General features: G+C 38.8%; 1 protein-coding gene across 2 annotated transcripts in view; it reads left to right on the forward strand.

Moving 5' to 3' along the window:
- KBTBD12 (kelch repeat and BTB domain containing 12) overlaps positions 1–20136 on the forward strand; it is a 100899-nt gene that overhangs the window by 50628 nt on the left and 30135 nt on the right. The window contains exons 5-6 of one of the 2 annotated variants that reach the window (XR_011426752.1): positions 10925–11112; positions 18913–19110. Coding sequence is in view for 1 of the 2 variants with exons in the window: in XM_001488860.5 (XP_001488910.1) it covers positions 18913–19110 (198 nt within the window). In the remaining variant the exon portion in view is untranslated. The remainder of the gene's footprint in view (positions 1–10924; positions 11113–18912; positions 19111–20136) is intronic. The other variant, XM_001488860.5, reaches the window with a different exon arrangement.

Below are 20136 nucleotides of genomic sequence, written 5' to 3' on the forward strand. Positions count from 1 at the left end.
TTTGTGTTCATTATGGAGGCAGGAGTGTGTCAAACCAACCTCAGCAGAGGATTCAGTGAAGTGATTCAGCTGCTGGTTTCAGAGTGTGAGGCTCCATCTGACTCACTGGTTCCAGAGGCATGTTCACTGAAGCAAATTGCCATTGATTGATTAACCAGGTTGAAAACCATTTCTGACGTTGATTTGTTACCATGGCTATAGAACAATTAGTCTTTCCCTAGGAGTGCAGAACTTTTACATATTCTCACTCTCCCCTTTTAGTCTTCTGTCAGCCAAAGCAACAGGAAAGACCATCAGGGGTTGTCCAGATGTTCTCCGCTGTTGTTGATTCTTCTTGAAGACAAGGTTTTATTTGTGGATCTGATTTTCAGTTTGTGAGTCGATCAGCATGAGTTCATGCTGTTTTTCTCTTTAAACCATTTGTTGAAAATTTGTTAGGACAGTGGCTATGTAGATTTAAGACTCTGGATAAACAAATCAAGCTGTGCAATATACAAGTATAACAAAGTATTAAAGAAGGAATCGGAGGACATTCTAATGGCCCGATGTAGACTTTTCCAGGTCTGACCATGGAAACAAGTCCCCCAAACTCCCTGGATCCTCCTTAATAGTCAGTTTTCCTTTTCTTTTTGTGTAGATAGAAATTGTTCTACCTCATCTGTGGTGTTAATCCAGGTACAAAATGAAGTGTTAGCAATAGCGCAGACTCTCTTTGGTTAGCAATAGAAAAATCCAAGGTTATACTAATTTCCATAACTATTTGGGCAAAGAAATTTTAACTGGTTAGTTTACTATTTTCTATGTCAGCCAAAGTGAGGGACAAATTTTTGAGGATCACCTGAGTTGAACAGCACATACGGATGAGATTGTTATCCTCAAGAATTTGTGCCACCAGTGTTCATTTATACCGCTCAGGAAGGGTTTTATCTCTTCAGACTCTATAAGAAGACATAGCCCCCTGAGAGTATCAGAGTCATGCACTTGAATGGTCTAACTAATAGATGATAGAACAGTTGGTCCTGGTCCTGGATTGGCATCAAAGAGCCTGATTCCCACACAGGAAAAAAGAGCCCCGGAGCTGCATTAGAGATGTGATCAGCCTTGTTGGAGCTGTAAGTGTACTGTCTTTAGGTCTCATGATGAACAGCCACTGTTACATCCCAAGAAAATTTTTATCCCCCCATCTCAGTACAAGGACATTTTTTAAATTTTTGTATTTTATCATTATTGATAATGTTAGTGTAACAATGTCCATACCATACTTCAAATTAGCACAAGCAATAGTTTGGGAGAACCAAATTATAACGTTAGAATAGGCCTCGTCCCTTAGTAATCCAGTAAAGAGAAAAAATATGACTGAGGGAATAAAGAATAACACCACACAGAACCAAGTGTGGCGCTGGGTTTAGTAGACTCTTGTTCTCACGGTTTTAGGCAGGGTGCTTGCTTTGGACAGTGGTCTTCTTAGTCCAAGGCTTTTCCGTGGACCAACTGCTTCTGGGGGTTATCTGGAGAACCTCATTAAGATCCCTGACAGGTGCGTGTCCCACTCTGTTTACTTTCTAAAGCTCTTTGAAAATGTTCAGCCCATGTTAGAGATCCTCTAAATCAGCAATTTTCCATTCAAATTTATTTTTTCTGGGACTCCAAGTTCAGGTTTGAATCCATTTTCAAAAAGAGAAGACAAGGTTTCCTTTCCTTTTGCTATTGAGTGTTCCCCAGAAAATTGTTTGCAAGTTTCCTGAAGTCTATTTTTAAAGTCTCCTATTGGTTCATCTTTATTGTGTTTACAATTTTGAATCTTTGTGTTACTATTACTTATCCAGCACTATTTAGATAATTACATTGACAAGACCCCTGTCCACAAAAAGTTTATCATTTTACTTATAGGGTAAAACATACCTTTAAGTAAGCAGATAATCCACTATGTCTGAGTTCTGAGTGGTGCAAAAACTGTTTTCCTTGGATTGGAAAATGAAAGAATCCATACAGTTACATTTTCCAAATAATTGATGCCAGCACCTTTAAACACCAAAATATGATAACATTTTTGACAAGAAAGAAATACTTTAAGTTATCACAGTCCTCTCTGCCTCATGAAAAATTTCTTTGAGGGAAAATAATATTTGTCGAAGAACTACTAAATGCTGGGTGCTTCACACATACTGTCTCAGTTCTCATAATATCCTACAAAGGTAAGTTCTTTGTTTATTTTTATCTCACAAATAGTGTGATTAAACCCAGGATTCAAATACAAGTCTGTCCCATTTCAAAGTTAAAGTAACTTTTAAAAATAACTCAATCATTATGAGCATCAAAAATTGTGCTCCTCTATATTTGAGTGCTATACATTGGCTGTTGAATTATGTAAGACTATTGGCCCCGAATTAGAAGGCCACCAATTGCTGTGTTTTGATGGTTCTTCCTTTCCTTCCCACTGCTCAGTTATCATTTCTTCACTTCTCATTGCCATCCCCATATTATACATACAAGATTCCGCCAACAGTTGTACATGCATATTGTTCATACAGTTGTACATACAAGATTGCGCATGCAGACAATTGTGCGTTCATACAGATTGTACATTTAGTTATGTCATTAGGCCATGTGTCTTTAACAATGTCTCCAGTTTTTCAGAATAAAATTCAAGGTCTCTGTCACAGCACTGTTACTTTTTTGCACTTTTGTTCAGGGTTTGCTTTTGTGTTCTGGACTGTGGTTTGAAGTCTGGCTTCCTTTTAAATGAGAGGTTACTGTAACAGGTTAACTGGAGCACTAGGGGCCTTAAAAGCCCTAAGTATCTGACTACCATGGGGAGAGATTTAGGCATGAGGGATAATGTAGCTCATTTGATTAATGGCCCTTGCCTTTATGTTATTGTATTTTTATAAATCTTCTGAGTTAAATCTTTACAAAGATTTCCCCAGCATCTTCTTTACCTCAAATAATGGTAAGGTCCTTCTACAGACAGATCCTATTCAACTTAATAACACTATGTGATTGTTTTTTATTATGGTAACATTGGTTTATAACATAAATTTCAAGTGTACATCCTTATATTTGGATTTCTGTGTAGATTACATCATGTCCACCACCCAAAGACTAATTACCATCCATCACCATACACATGTGCCTAATCACCCCTTTCGCTCTCCTGCCTCCCTGCTTCCCCTCTGGTGACCACCAGTCCAATCTCTGTCTCTATGTGTTGTTTTTTGTTGTGTTTATCTGCTATTTATGAGTGAGATCATACGGTATTTGACATCCTCCTTCCGACTTATTTCACTTAGCATAATACCCTCGAGGTCCGTCCATGTTGTTACAAATGGCCAGGTTTCATCCTTCTTTATGGTCGAGTAGTATTCCATTGTGTATATATGCCATATATTCTTGATGCATTCGTCCCTTGAAGGGCACCTAGGTCACTTCCAAATCTTGGTTATTGTGCATAATGCTGTGATGAGCATAGGGGTGCATGTATCTTTATGCATTTGTGTTTTCATATTCTTTGGATAAATACCCAGCAGTAGAATAGCTGGATCATATGGTAGCTCTGTTCTTAATTTTTTAAGGAATCTCCATATTGTTTTCCATAATGGCTGCACCAGTAAAGTATGAGAGTTCCCTTTTCTCCAGATTCTCTCCAATGCTTGTTATTTCCTCTCTTGTTAATTATAGCCATTCTGATGGGTGTGAGGTGATACCTCATTGTAGTTTTGATTTGGATTTTCCTGATGATTATTGATGTTGAACATCTTTTCATGTGCCCGTTGGCCATCCATGTGTCTTCTTTGGAGAAATGTGTGTTCACATCCTCTGCCCATTTTTTGATTGGGTTGTTAGGTTTTTTGTTGTTGAGATGTATGAGTTCTTCATACATTTTGGAGATTAATCCCTTGTTGCATATATGAGTAGCAAATATTTTCTCCCAGTTGCTAGGTTGTCTTTTTGTTTAGATCCTAGTTTCCTTTGCTGTGGAGAAGCTTTTTAGTTTGATGTAGTCCCATTTGTTTATTTTTTCTATTGTTTCCCTTGCCCAGTCAGACATGGTACTTGAAAATATGCAGCTAAGACTGATGTCAAAGAGTGTACAGCCTATGTACTCTTCTAGAAGTTTCATGGTTTCGGGTCTTACCTTCAAGTCTTTGAGTCATTTTGAGTTTATTTTTGTGTATGGCAAAAGATAACAGTCTACTTTCATTCTTTTGCATGTGGCTGTCCAGTTTTCCCAACACCATTTATTGAAGAGACTTTCCTTTCTCCATTGTATGTTCTTGGCTCCTTTGTTGAAGGTTATCTATCTGTAGATGTGTGGTTTTATTTCTGGGCTTTCATTCTGTTCCATTGATCTGTGTCTGCTTCTGTACCAGTACTGTGCTCTTTTGATTACTATAGTTTGTAGTATATTTTGAAGTCAGGGATTGTGATGCCTCCAGCTTTGTTCTTTTTTCTCAGGATGTTTTAGCTATTCAGGGTCTTTGGTTGCCCCATATGAATTTTAGGATTCTTTGTTCTATTTCTGTGAAGAATGTTATTGGGATTCTGATTGGGATTGCACTGAATCTGTAGATTGCTTTGGGTAGTATGAACATTTTAACTATGTTTATTCTTCCAATCCATGTGCATGGAGTATCTTTCCATTTCTTTATGTCATCATTGATTTCTTTCGGGAATGTCTTACAGTTTTCATTGTACAGGTTGGAATTTTATTTTTTGAGGTTTTTGATTACTATTTCAATCTCCTTACTGGTGATTGATCTATTCAAATTCTCTATTTCTTCTTGATTCAGTTTTGGAAGGTTGTATGATTCTAAAAATTTATCCATTTCTCCTAGATTATCCAATTTGTTGGCATATAGCTTTTCATAGTATTCTTTTATAATCTTTTGCATTTACGAGGTGTCTGTTGTAATTTCTCCTCTTTCCTTTCTGATTTTATTTATTTGAGACTTCTCTCTTTTTTTCTTGGTCATTCTAGCTAAAGGTTTGTCAATTTTGTTTATCTTTCAAAGAACCAGCTGTTGGTTTCATTGATTTTTTTTCTGTTGTTTTTTTAGTCTCTATTTCACTTATTTGCACTCTGATTTTTATTATTTCCTTCCTTCTGCTGACTTTGGCCATTGTTTGTTGCTTGAGGAAGATTGGCCCTGAGGTAACACCGGTGCCAGTCTTCCTCTATTTTATATGTGAGTTGCCACCACAGCATGGCTTGCTGAGTGGTGTAGGTCTGCTCCCAGTATCTGAACCTGCAAACCACAGGTTGACAAAGCAGAGCATGCCGAGCTTAACCACTACGCCATGGGGCCAACCCTGTATTTGTTCTTCTTTTTCCAGTTCCTTTAGGTGCACTGTTAGATTGTTTATTTGGGATTTTTCTTGTTTGTTGAGGTAGGCCTGTATTGCTATAAAATTCCCTCTTAGAACCACTTTTGCTGTATCCCATAAATTTTGGCATGTCATATTTTCATTTTCATTTGTCTCCAGGTATTTTTTGATTTCTCCTTTGATTTATTCATTGACGCAGTAGTTGTTCAGTAGTATTTTATTTTCCACATATTTGTGGCTTTTCCAATTTTTTTCCTGTAGTTGATTTCTAGTTTCATACCCTTGTGGTCAGAAAAGATACTCGGTATTATTTCAATCTTCTTAAATTTATTGAGACTAGTTTTGTGGCCTAATATGTGATCAATCCTGGAGAATATTCCATGTACATTTGAAAAGAATATGTATTCTGCAGTTTTTGGATGGAATGTTCTGTATATATCTACTATGTCCACCTGGTGTAATGTGTCATTTAAGGCCAATGTTTCCTTATCGATCTTTGGTTTGGATGGTCTGTCCATTGGTGTAAGTGGAGTGTTAAAGTCCCCTACGATTATTGTGTTGCTGTCTATTTCTCCTTTTATGTCTGTTAATAATTACTTTATATATTTAGGTGCTCCTATGTTGGGTGCACAGATATTTACAAGTGTTATATCCTCTTGTTGGATTGTTCCCTTTATCATTATATTGTGCCCCTCTTTGTCTCTTGTCACAGTTTTTGTTTTAAAGTCTATTTTGTCTGATATATGTATTGCTACCCCCACTTTCTTTTCATTGCTATTTGCATGGAGTATCTTTTTCCATCCCTTCACTTTCAGTTTGTGAGTGTCTTTAGGTCTGAAGTGTGTCTCCTGTATGTAAGCATATATATGGGTCTTCTATTTTTATCCATCAGGTACCCTATGCCTTTTTACTGGAGTTTTAGGTCCATTAACATTTAAAATAGCTATTGAAAAGATGTACTTATTGCCATTTTGTTACTTTTTTTCTAAGTGTTGTAGTAGTTCTTTATTCCTTTCTTCTTCTCTTGCTCTCTTCCCTTGTGGTTTGATGGCTTTCTTTAGTATTATGTCTGGGTTCCTTTCTCTTAATTTTTGTGTATTTATTATGAGTTTCTGGTTTGTGATGACCATGAGGTTCATATATAATAGCCTACCCTATATATCAATCTATATTAAGTTGATGGTCTCCTAGGTTTGACCTCTTACTAAAAGTTCTACTCTTATACTCCCCTCCTCTCACATTTTATGTTTTTGATATCATATCCAACCTCTTTTTCGTGCATGTGTAGCCATTACCCTCTTATCATGGAAATAGACAATTTTAGTACTTTTGTCTTTTGACCTACATATTAGCTTCATAGGTGGTTGATCTGCTACCTTTACTATATATTTGCCTTTACCAGTGATTTTTGGGTTTTGTTTTTGTTTTTGCTTGGTAATTTTCTCATTCTTGTTTGTGGTCTTTTCTTTCCCACTTAAATAAGTCCCTTTAGCATTTCTTGTAAGGCTGGTTTCTTAGTGATAAACTCCTTTAGCGTTTGCTTGTCTGGGAAACTCTTTATCTCTCCATCCATTCTGAATGATAACCTTGCTGGATAGAGTATTCTTGGCTGTGGTTTTTTTTTCCTTTCAACACTTTAAATATATCATGCCACTCCCTTTGGGCATCTTTGGGTTTATCTTTTTTGGTACTCTCTGTGCTCCTCTACTTGGATGTCTGTTTCCTTCCTTAGGTTAGGAAAGTTTTCAGCTATTATTTCTTCAAATAGGTTCTATGCCTCTTTGTCTCTCTCTTCTCCTTCTGGGACACCTATAGCATCAGTGTTAGTGCTCCTGATGTTGTCCCAGAGGTCCCTCAGACTGTCCTCATTCTTTTTAATTCTTCTTTTTTTCACTGTTCAGTTTGGGTGACTTCCTCTAGTCTCTCATCCAGCTCGCTGATCCATTCTTCTGTATCATCTACTCTGCTATTGAATCCCTCTAGTGAATTTTTCATTTCCACTATTGTATTCTTCATTTCTCATTGGTTCTTTTTATATTTTCCAATTCTTTGTTGAGATTCTCACTGATTTCATCCATTCTTCTCCCACGATCAGTGAGCATCCTTATGACTATTAGTTTGTACTCTTTGTCAGATAGATTGTTTATCTCTGTTTTATTTAGTTCTTTTTCTGAGGATTTGTCCTGTTCTCTTATTTGGAACATATTCCTTTGTATCCTTATTTTGCCTCTTTCTCTGTGCTTATATCTATGTATTAGGTAGATCAGCTATGTCTTCCTGATCTTGGAGATGTGGCTTATGTAAGAGATGCCTTATGAGGCCCAGCAGTTTGCTTCCTCATTGTCACCAGTTCCAAATGTCCCAAGAGTGACCCTGTGTGGGCTGCATGTGTCCTTCTGATGTGGCAGGGTTGCTCTTGCTGCATGTGCCTACGGAGGCTAGGCTGTCCCCCTGGCCAGCTGGTTGTAATGCTCAGCTATGTGTGGCTGCTATGGTCCCCTTAGTAACTTTATCAGGTGTGGGGAGCCCCAGCACAGTTGGCTGCAAGGTATAATAGCACTTTCCTGTTTCAGTTTTTTTGCTAAGTGAGTAGGCCCCAGCATGGCTGGTTGTTAGGCTCAGGAGCTTACAATAGTTGTAGTTGCAAGGCTGTTGTCAGCTCTCTCAGGAGTGCTAAGTGGGGTCAGCCCCAGGCACAGGAGCACCCAATTGTTTCAGGCTTTGGAAGGTGGGGCCAATCCCCCATGTGGCTGTTTGAGAAGCACAAGTCTGCTACAGCTTAAAGCCACATCACCTAGAGCCACACACCCCTGAAGCACAGCCCTGCACTGTGCACACACCCTGACCTACTGAAGCAGAGTCAGTCACCCCGCTGCAGAGGCCCCAGACACTCCACCAGTGCAGGCCCACCACTTGTGCATGCCCTGCCTCACAGAGGCAGACCTGCTCCCCTGGCTGCAGAGCTTCCAGGAACGTCGCCTATGCAAGCCCACAAGTTGCCCAAGGGCTTTCTGTTGGGTGGGCCCAGTCCCTAGGGTGTGCTGCATGCCTTGGCTGAGCTGGATTAAATCCGTGTTCTAGTGGTTGGGGCAGACCCCTGGACTAATAGGCCTGGGGAAGAACTCCAAAGGCAACTGCCAGCATCTGTGTCAGCAAACCTGTACTAGGTCACAATAATGGCTGCCACCAAAGTCTCACTCCCTGGGCAAGTGGTCCCAGCTTGAGGAGGTCTCACCTCTCACCAAGATGCACCCAGAGCCTATCAACTGAGTCTCTTTTCACCAAAGGACTGTGCACCTTTCTTTCTGTCGATTTTAGGTTGATTTATAAAATGGGTGAATTTATGCATGAGCCCTTTAAGAACAGGCTTTTTTCCTCCTTATGTCTGATAGCTTTTCTGGGGGTATTCCCCGTTGTTGTTACACTATGTGATTTTGAGCAAATTGGTTAACTTCTCCAAGTCGGTTTTCTTCATTCATAAAATGAGGATGATAACAATATATTATCATCTCATGCAGTTGTGAAGCTTAAGAGAGAGTATTATGTCAAATGATGAATACTGTGCCTGGCATATAAGTGCTCAATAAATGATAGTTACAGTAATTGTTATTATTTTTACTTTGGCGAGGTGCCTAATTATGCCTCAGTGCTGTAATAATGCTCAGCCCTATTCTTCTCTTATCTTTAATAGCCTGGAATATCCTAGCTCCTCCCGACAGGTCTCTATGCTGGCTACATGGCCCAACTAAGGAGGCGTCATTGTGCTGAGGTCACTCTTTCCTCATGCATTTGGAGTCAAAAGACTGCTTCTTTATACTCTCTTCATTTCCTCCCATTTCACCAATGACACCAATGACATACTGCACATTCAGACAACTTGCTTTGCTATATGGAGTAGGTACACATTTTCATATAAGGGACTCTGAAAATATTGTCTAAAATGTATTTTTCTCTTAGGAACTAAAGATGAAAACACTGAACTACTGGACATTGTGGTTAACACTGACCCTGGAGATTTGATTTGAGTTGTAAAGATTTTAGAATATTGGCCTTAGTTAAAATAAAATTTTTATTGTGGAAATATTTTGTCTTTGAAAAGCATGTCATCAGAGATACTGTGCATAAGTTGAATTTAGATGAACACAGCTTATGTAATAATGGCAAACTAGCCAAGTGACAATTGATCAGATAGTGGATAGCTTTTCTTGGAAATCTGAAAATTTCTTTCTTAACATAAAAATACAGACTAGATTGTTTGCTTAAGTGACTCCATTGTTCATGCAGTTATCTGTGTATTTTATCAGCTTTACCACACTATAATTGGCTCTTCTGTTGAGTAACTTCCTGGAAAGCTTAAAATAATTTAAATAGTCTATATAAACCTTATGAGTAAATGATACCCTTATTGAAAACCTAGGTATTTAAAACCAGCTGATTTTCATTTTGATTTTTTTCCTTAGGGCTTTCTTGGGAATGTAACCATTTTTGTTAGGAAGTGCAGGAAAGAGTGGAGCTGTGTACGTAATGACAGAACCAATTGAAATCCTCTGGGAGAAGGTCAAATGGAAGGGTGCTGTTTAAGGCCATGCATTTTAAGATGCTTTATTTTTTAAGAAAAGTCTTTTGTCATTTGTACCGTGAGAGCTTATTATAAGAGATATTTAAGGTACTTTAATCCAGAATATACCCTAACCTTCTAAAAAATGTTCTTTAAAAAGACAATCCAAAGTAGGATATATTAGGTTAATATTTCCTATTGCTATGAGAAAAATGTTAATTCCTTGTTTTCAAGGTTTTAAATCCTACTTTTATGAATAATAAAGTAAGAAGTGAATTAATTGCAGACTCCTCTTAGTAAGGTTTTGGGAAAGATAGAACCTTCTTGGCTCCACCTCATTAAAACCTAGTTGTGAGCACTTGTTGAGTGCCTCCACTATAAAACAGAACACCAGAGCACCAGAATCTATTTGTGGAAATGTCTAGACCTTTCACAAACTGGCCCCAGCCTGCCACTGCAGTCTCATCTCCTCCAGCCATTTCCCTCCCAACCCCACAAAACCTAAACTCTAGCCACAGGGACTGAGAGTCACTTCCTGAACTTGCCTCCCTTCTGTGCCTTTGTTTACTCTTTCCTCTGCTCTTAGTGCCTCCTCCTCTGCTTGGCTGACTCCTACACATCCTTCAAGGTCTGGAAAAATGCCGTCTCCTCTTGGTGGTTTGTGTGACCCCTGGTCAGTATTAGTTGCACTGGTTCTCTGCAGCATGCTGCTCTGCCTCTGTCATTGCCTCATCACACTGTACTCAGACTGTCTAGGGAAAGAGAGCTTGCCTCACTCATGTCTGTGTCTCTTCTAAAGCCAGCTCAGGCCTGGCTTATGGGATAGATGCTTAGTAAATATCAGTTTACTGAATTTACTTTTCTCATCTTGTAGCCTGTCCTAGTCTCCCATCATGTGAAAAGCCAAAAAAATAATCAGAGTTACAGGTCTTGTAGAGAATTTTTTAAAGTAAAGACTTTTGATTTCCTTGTCTGGAGCTAGCTAATAATAAGTCTTCCCACACAGCTAATGTCTCAAACTATTGGTGTTGTTTTCTCCAGGAGACCGTTCTGTGCCTCAGTGGCTTACTGAAACAGCAGCCCTGTGCGAGTCTGACTCAGCTGGAGTGCCATTGAGGGTGATGAAGGAAAAATTACACAGAAAGTTCCAGTTACTATAGTAAATGCATTTCAAAGATCACTTTAGAGATAAATTATTTTATGAGATGAGAGGACCAAGTTTCAATGTGGTAAGGTTTCACCTTTTACTTTCTTTTGATAAAATTCTAAGCAGTTTTCTTAAATATGTTTTTCTCAAATTACCTAGGTTGTTTATTAAAATGACAGATTCCTGGTCCTCACCCTTGGCAAATCTGAGTTAGTAGGCCTGAAATGAGACTTAGGAATCTGAACTGTAGGAAGCATCTGGTGTGCATAATCATATGACTGCACTTGGAGAAGTACAGATATGGTGGGGAAAGTGAAAAGATAATCTCATGTTAATGAAGGTATCATACGCTCAAAATATTTACTAAGCATGTGTTACATAAGCCAGGCTCTGGGCTGACTTTTAGAAGAGACTCAGAGATGAATGAGACAATGTCTCTTCCCCTAGACAGCATTGTGGAGTTGAGTATTCTAGGAAAATGAGTGAGGTTATTTGGTCAAAGTATCCTGGCATTCATAAGTTATCACAGCAGGCTGGCAAGTATGTTCTGATCTAATTCCAAGAGTTTTATAAGCTTAAATGCACATTTCTTAAGCTCATACTGAACAAGGAAAGAAATATGCTTTTACAATAGCCAAAGAAGTCAGATGGTATTCCTAGTGCCTCCTTTTGCTGAGAAAAGACTTGGATTTAGAGATTTGACAGCTGAAGTGACTTTGAACTGGAATGAATGTTTTTCCTGTAAGTATCCATGAAATGTATTTCCAGCTAATCAAATGAGGATATTAACCTTGATTATCTGGCACTCTCAGTGGGGACCCTAGAAATAAATGCTCTAAGAGACCAAAATTTTCCTATGGCTCCCAAATTGTGACTTAGCTATATAGTAAATTTTGTCATTGATATTCTAAAAGTTCACGGAGAGTTGGCAGTTCCACATTTTACTGTAACAATTAGAATTGTACTTTATTCAATCAGTGTATAATTAAATGCTGTATTATAATGGTTTCCTATCTGCCTTTGATTTCCCAATAGACTGTCTCTTATGAACAACAAAAAAATCTTAAACTTGTTATTCTATGACACCTAGTACAAACATGAAGTGAATATCCAAAATATACTTATAAATCGCTTAAAATTAACCAGAAGTTTAGAGTGTTTTTGATTCTGAAATCAGAGAATTTTTGAAAGCTTCTATAATGTGAAAGCCCCTGATGAAGAGTGATAATAATGTTATTGAGACTAGATGAGAAATATCTTAGGAGAATGTTGTCTTGGCCTCTGATTTACTTCTGTATGTTTGCAGAAAAGCATAATGTTACACAACCAGAGTTGTGTAACTACACATTCTATGCTGTGCTTTTATGAAAAAGAGGTAAATTGCTAAAAGCCACACCAATAGCAAGGATTTGTTCCAGAAAGCAAATCTTAGGTATGTCTTCATGCAGCCTTATGTATAGAACCATCTATATCTATGGCATATTGTGAGAATAGATCATATTGTTACTCCTGAATCCTTAAGAAAATGTTAAATTATATTTAGTATCTTCAATTCACTAAGGCAGGGAATATCACAATATATGTTTTAAAGCATCATAAAGAGTTGAAACAGAAAAATTTTGATGCTTTAATAGAGGAAAAAGTCAATTACCAAAAAATCCTCTCATTCTGAGTAAAATGTATATCTTCTATTAGTTTACCCTAATTCGTATATGTAATCATTCCCTTCTTCTACCAATTCTTGGGTAAATATGGAAATGAGCACAAATTATCACTTTCTGTAAATTATTTTATTTACACACAAGATAAATATGCCAAAGAATAATTATGATCTTTTTCTTTAATAGTTATCCAACAAATATTGTCAAGTGTCCTTTAGAAGAAAGACATTATGCTTGGACCCTCAGGGAATATAATGACGCACATTTTGACTCAAGGACTTATATCTTGTGTCTCTACATTTTGAAGCTGTGGAATATATTTGATTAATAGTTCTTTGCAGGGCCACTTCAGAAAAGTATTAGTAGGAAGTTGGCCTGTCTCCTGTTAGTTTAGGACTAGCCCAAGTTAATAGAAGTTAGTGATTCTTTTTGCAGGTAGATCTGGGATGAAACATGAACCCCAAAACAGACTCACACCAACAATTTCTCTCAACATCTGGGCTGAGATTACCATATCCTTTAAGAAGCTGACTTTTATAATCTGACAGGAAGTGAGTTTTCAGCAATTTGGACTCAGGGCTTAACACATTTTGGAAAGACAGCCATTGCTTTTTGTTTTGACAAAAGAGTATGGGAAAAAAAGATACCTGGGATGAGGGTAAGGAGCTGATCCATTCATACATTCAGTTAAATTTTTATTTCTTGACTATCTGTATCATGTAAAAAGTGTTGGGGATACAAATGTGAATTCTGCCCTCAAGTGACTTACAGTCTAATCTAATAGGAAAGCATACATAAAGATAAATAACAGCAATATATGTTATAGGGATCTTGATTTCTATTCAGAGGACAGTGGAAACCCAAAGGAGGGAATGGCCAATTCTATGTAGAGAGACATGAAAGATTTCTTAAGAGGATGACTACTGATCTGAGCCCTGAAAGAAGAGTGGGAGTTTGTCAAGTTGAGGAGAAGGAGGAGAGACCATTCTAGGCAGAGAGCAGTCTAAGCAAAGGTCCAGAAATAAATAACCCTGCCTGTTTGGGAAACCGCAAGTCTCTGAGTGTGCCTGGAGCATAAGGTGCTGGGGAATGTGGAAGGGAGATGGGAAGGGTGAGGAATGTGAAGAATTGGGCAGTGGCCGGGTGATCAAAGCTTTATATACCTTTAGATGAAGGTACAGATCTGAGAAGTGTTGAGAAGGCACAATCAACAGAACTGTGTGACTGATGAGAGATGGAGAGTGCTGAATCAAGGAGGACAGGGGTGACACTCATCTCAGGCTGAGCTTTGTCACCTTTGACCTGTTGTGACATCAATAGGTCATCGGTTAAACTTGCTCCTACTCACTGTTCCCAGGCTCTCCCTTTGTTCTCCCTTTTTGTGCTTAGCCTTCAGACCTGCTAGGACCTGCAGGACAAGCTAGTGAAGAGGGATGGGGAAGAAACAAAGAAAAGACAGGCCTAGGGTTCAAAAGAACTGATGAGGTAAGACCCAGACTTGCCTCGCACATTGAAATCCACTGAGGCCCAATGCTGGGCTGAGACCGAAAGCCCAGGGATTACACGGAATCAGATGGGATAGCAATGTTGTAATTGCAACTTGTGTGGCACCCCGGGCTCAGTGCCAGAATTTTCTATTCAACTGTCTACATTTCCACTTAGAAGTTGTAAGACATTTCAAACACTTGATTTTCCCTCCAAAATCAAGCAAAGGCAATCTCTAACAAATAGAACTTCCCTTTTCCCCAAAATGATCTTCTCTTTCAGCTCTTTTCTTTGATTTCAGTGGTAATCTGCTTTGAGGAGCATACAAGATGCAGACGGATGATTATGTTTTCTTAGCCTGGCGAGAAAAAACTAGCAAAGGACAATGAAGGGTAGGCAGGTGAAGAAATTGTCCTTAATACAAATATCCTTAATACAGACCATGTTGTGTGGGCCCAAGAAACACTGTAGGTTAGCATTACCTGGCATAGCCCAGAATTTTGTAGAAGGCAGGTAAACCTGCTTTCAACCCTGTCCTGAACGACTTTTTTCTGAAAATACCCAAGGGACCCCTGTGTCAGATTAAGATAAGGACAAGAAGCTAGGTTCATGTCTTAGGCTTGAGTTCATGTCTTCGGTTTAGGTCTTAGGCTCCAAATCTGGAGCTCTAAAATGAGAGTAGAAAAAAATCAGAGAGCAGACAACTCAAGTGAGAATGAAATTGTCACAAGCATTATATTAGCAGTGAACAGATTGTATTTGACATGCAAGTCAGAAAGTAGCCCATCCACTCAGCTGGGTGGACTAGCTTCACTCCTGGAAGCCTGTAGATTACAAAATCCTTTTCTAGCATTTATGATGTCACCTAACTGCTCCCACCTCTCTGAAATGTTTATGACCAAATGTTACTCGAAATCATGTCAGGAGAAGGCTCAGCTAATTTCTCAGCCCTTTGACTTTCTGATTATCTCTATCCAACCTTAAAGAAACTTTTAAAAGAGACTTGACCATACAGTCAGTAAGACATCAATTATAGACATAGCAAATAATTAAACTGAGAATAAGCAAACGTAAGATTTCAGTGAACACTGGTTTTACTTACACAACATCCTAGAGCCTAAAAGAGAAAGAATGAACATTACTGAGTAGCTACTACATGCTAGCCATTTTGTTTACATGCAATATGTGAGAATAAATAAAATTCCTAGAGTAATACTTGTGCATAGGTATACAGGAAATGTGAGTTCCTCCTTTACATAATTATCCAATATTTTAATCTTTGCAAAAATTATGAAATTGGTATTATTGTTCTTAACTTACAGATGAGAAAATTGAGACTTAGAGAAATTTTATTGACCAAAGTTGTCCAACTAGTAAGTGGTGACAGGCATATGAGCCAAGGTCTGTCTGTTTCCAAAAGCCCGCATGCTTTTTCAGTGACACATGGGAGCACACAACAGTGGATTTATTTACTAACGCTTGTTTCTAAAGCTTGTTGAGCAATGCAAGCAACTTTGGGAGCTTGCCAGAACAATGATAGAATGTTCCTTCTCTTTTGGATCCAGCCCAGCGGAGAATAGAGTAAGCCTGCCACCTGAAGGCAGCCAGGCAGGCAGAGGGGTCTTTGAAGCCAGCACCATTGTCTTCAAGGTGCCATGGACTGCAGGGCAATTCTTTGGAGAATGTCAAAGAAGTATCACTCCCCTTCTGCCCTCAGCCAGCTGCCTGCCAGGTTTGGCATGGGGAGAGATTTCCTCCCACACCCAACGGAAAGAAAGGAATCTACAATAGGAAAACACAAGAAGAGTGGGCCTTCATCTCTATAGAAATGAAAAAGAGGAGAGAGAGGCATTATCCTCTTCTATAATTTTCTACACTCCCCGCAACCAAAAAAACTAAGGTTTGTTTTGCATTTGAGGTCCACTTGGGTATGACTCACAAAGATAATCTCTATTCATTTGTCTGTTTTAGAATAAAGAAAAGTCAGGCTCAGACGTTCTGAAAGCATATAAATTAAAGATATGGAGGTATCTCATTGAAATTCTAAAGACGTGCGGATCCTACCCTAGGATTTCTCTCATCAAAAGAGTTCTCTTGTAGTGGTGGTGCTGACTTATTAATAAAGATCATGCTTTTATTTGATGATTTATCTAATCAGGATTCACCTTCAGTTTAAGCTCATTAAGTCTGCTGTTAATAGGCTGTCGCTGAAAGTGTACCTGATGGTAGAATTACATCCAAGTGAGACAGAGAATGTGTTCAGGCACTAATGGTCAGAAACAAAGACAGCGCCCTGGAAGCCCATGTCACCCTCAAGTGGAGTGTGTGAACTGTCTGCTAACCAAATAGAAAGAGGACATATTTAAAAGAGTCATTTGTAGAGTAAGAGATGAACATTATAATGAAACACACTTAGTAACAGAGAAATGAAAATGACAAGCACTCTAATTATTCCGAAAACCAGGAGAATAAAACCCATTCTTTATATGCATTATGTTGAAGCTTTTCTAATGGGCTTTTGTGTGAGACTTCTGCGTTACACTCAGGATGTTGGTTGTTCAATGTGCCCCAGCCCGACTCCCAGTGACTTGCATTTAACCTGTTTGCTTCCACTTACTGGTTTTCTAAAGTGGTTGTAATATAAACCAGCCTAACAACATCTCTCCTAGGTCTTGCAAAACAGGTAACTATATCATTCTCGTTCTTACCTGATGGGTGGTTGCCAGGTTCACTTGCTACAGATAATTCCTCTTCTTTAAGGCCCTCCTGCCCCACAAATAGGAAATTCCACTTTTTGTTGGACTAAGAAACCTCCAGCTACCACAGTGCCACAGTGAAAGAGGACCCACGAACAGCAGAGCTGTCCAGTTAACCAAGGCCAGTGTGTCCCCTCCTTGGAAATGCTGCAGCTCAGACTGGGCACTGTAATGGGCTAAGTTATTTATCCAGTCCAATAAGAGAGAGAGCAGCTAAGAGCTTCCTGAGTTTATAGCCTCAGTCCCTGGATTCAGGCTAGAAAGGAGACAGGCCAGGCTCTATCAGCAAAGAGAAAAACTAAAGACTTCCTCCAAAGCCCTGTTCCATCACCTCTTATGCCTGGCAGAAGTCCCAACCATGGAGAAAGTAAGCTGTTCCCATCAATCTTCTTGGATTTCTTGAGTACTGTGTGTCAGGCACTATGAAATATAAGACGTGTAAAAAGTGGTCTTTGCCCTCAATAAGCTTACAATACATCCACTTGGACAGACAGAGAAAGCTTAGGAAAAGTTCAATTTCTCATTCATTCATTCATTCCAAACACACATGTCAGGCATTGTACTAGGGAATGGGGATGCAGTACTAAAGAGATGAAAAAATAGGTGATAATGAAAATACCATCAGACTAGTGCAATAATGGGTAAAAGTTCTTAAATAACAGTGAAAGAAGAAATGCTTTGAGACAGTATGTGATTAATTTCTCAGTAAGTGATATATTTGGTAAATGCCATGAGATCAGAGCAATTCTTAGTTTGGTTTTGATATTGCTATAAACAACATAGCCAAGCACCGTCAACACCCCACAAGTGCAATGACTCTTTTAGGACCCTCTCTACAGGAAAGAGAGCTAGCTTAGCCTGTGGCCAGCACTTTAAAGTCTTCTTGATTGGTCATGTAAATCAGGATGATCAGATTGCATCAGCATGGAATGAGATCACCAATGAGAGGAGTGTCTGCAAGTACAGGTGTGTCTTTCCTAGGGAATTCACCTCAGTGTCAGGAGCCATCCTTCAGGTCTAGGAAATATGGCCCTGACGCTTCAGAAATTTCACTGTGGGGCTTGAGGGGAGAGAACAAAAGAGATCACATGCAAACTTGTGTTTCTTATCACAGTGGATTGGAAATTCTTACACAATTACTTGTCCCACGGAGCGTTGTACTTAAAAGTCATAATTATGTTAATGATATTTCTGTTACTTCTTACAGTATCTGCGCTTCTGAGTCTAATTTGTATCTCTTTTAAGGTACCTGTCATGATGTCCTCTACCTATTTATTTACATACATGGCCCTTTTGACTCCATTAATTTCTTAATGACAAGAAATAATGCCTTATTTGTCTTTCTAAACTCCTTATCAGTTAGCACATTGCCTTGCATGTAATAGGCAATCAATGAATATCTGTTGAATGAACTGTATCGTTCAAAAATGGAAGATGTACTGGACTTTTGGGTTTGGGGCATTCCTTTGACCCCAAACCTGAAATTTACCAAATAATGGCCCTTCCTAATGGGGAAAAATTCACGCAGTTTAAGAAGAGAGGGAGAGACAGGCTTGCAATGATGAGGACACATCTGTAACTAGCCAGATCAGTGAAATCATTGCTAACAATCAACAGGAAGGCAGACGTCCGAGTCGAGTTATCCTCACAATCAAACCTGAAATGCTTATTCTAAAGGGGATGCTCATTGTGTGAACCGATGTTGGATGCGGTAGAATATAAAGCCGCCACTGGAATCAACCTCATGCATAAGAACAAACAGATGGAACACTGTGAATAAAAATGATATTAAATTTGGCTATGGAGTACATAGGTAGACATCACTATTGCTTAGAAATTATCTTAGAAGTAGCACCAGGCGAGAAAGAGAAAAGTCAAAGGCCCATAAACCTGTGATATAAACCATAGAAGGAAAGGGGTGCTATCCCCGATGAAGTTTCAGTTCCTGGTCATCTCATTTCTGTGTTTCATTCTCTGTAGGTGGAATTGGCTGTGTAGGTCGAGACAAGGGCCAGGTTCGAAAGTGCCTTGATGTGGTGGAAATCTACAACCCTGATGGGGACTTTTGGAGAGAGGGCCCACCTATGCCAAGTCCCCTGCTCTCACTTCGAACCAATTCTACCAATGCAGGAACAGTGGATGGGAAGCTGTATGTCTGCGGGGGATTCCATGGAGCAGGTACTAATCCAGTTTCAAACACTCTGTAACCTCCTTCGGTGTTGATTTTGACCTCCGTTAACTGACCCAACCACCAATGAATAGTCCTGAGAGCAGTGTGAGTGCTGTCAAAAGCACGGCTTTTAGAGTTCAGTGACCATGAGCAACTCAACAAACCTCTGAACTTGGGTTTGCACATCTATAAAAAGGAGGTGCCACCTCCACAGGCTATTGTAAGGGTTAAATGAGATCTAGTTTATAATGTGTATGGCATATAGCAAACACTCGATAATTACTAGCTGAATCTGAGGAGAGAAGAAATGAGAGAGGAAAGGCTAATGCCTGATTGTAGGACTAAAAGAGAGATTTAAAAACATGAAGAACAGGTGGAAGTGGAATAATGATCTGAAGCATTGGATTTTATCTCTGCCTGTATTGATCGAGAGATCCTGCCCTCAGAAGACGCTCTCATCCCTTCTCCACTACTGCCACTTGAAATAAATTGCTTGAAAACATTTCTAAAATAGTACCCAATACCCAATAATACCTATCTATCTAATTTTACCACCATTGCAATCCACAGTATAGATTTATAATTTTTAATGTAACAGGGGGATTTTTAAATATGCACAAATTTAATAAGCTACCATCTCCAAAGTTCTATTAGTTGCATCAGTAAATAAGGCAGAATACAATTCTATTAAAAATGACTTTAAATCTGACCACACTAATAGAAGCACTAGACCAGTAAATATCCATGAAAAACATGTCTCAAGAGCACTGAAAATTTTGAAAGTGTGCCAGATTGAAGTAAAGCTGACATTGCAGCAAAGAAAACACTTTTATAAGCCTACTTTCATTTTTACAGTACATAATTATATGTAACTTAAGGAATAAAGTTTTCAGTACTAATTAAAAGATACAGGAAATATATGAACTAGATACAATGAGTGGGCATTATTTAGCTCTTGATTCAAACAAATCTTCTATAAAAAGATATTTTTCAGGTGATTGTCCCAGATTTTGGAAATTTTAATATGGACTGGA

Source organism: Equus caballus, chromosome 16 (genome assembly GCF_041296265.1).
Source record: "Equus caballus isolate H_3958 breed thoroughbred chromosome 16, TB-T2T, whole genome shotgun sequence".
Taxonomy (NCBI): domain Eukaryota; kingdom Metazoa; phylum Chordata; class Mammalia; order Perissodactyla; family Equidae; genus Equus; species Equus caballus.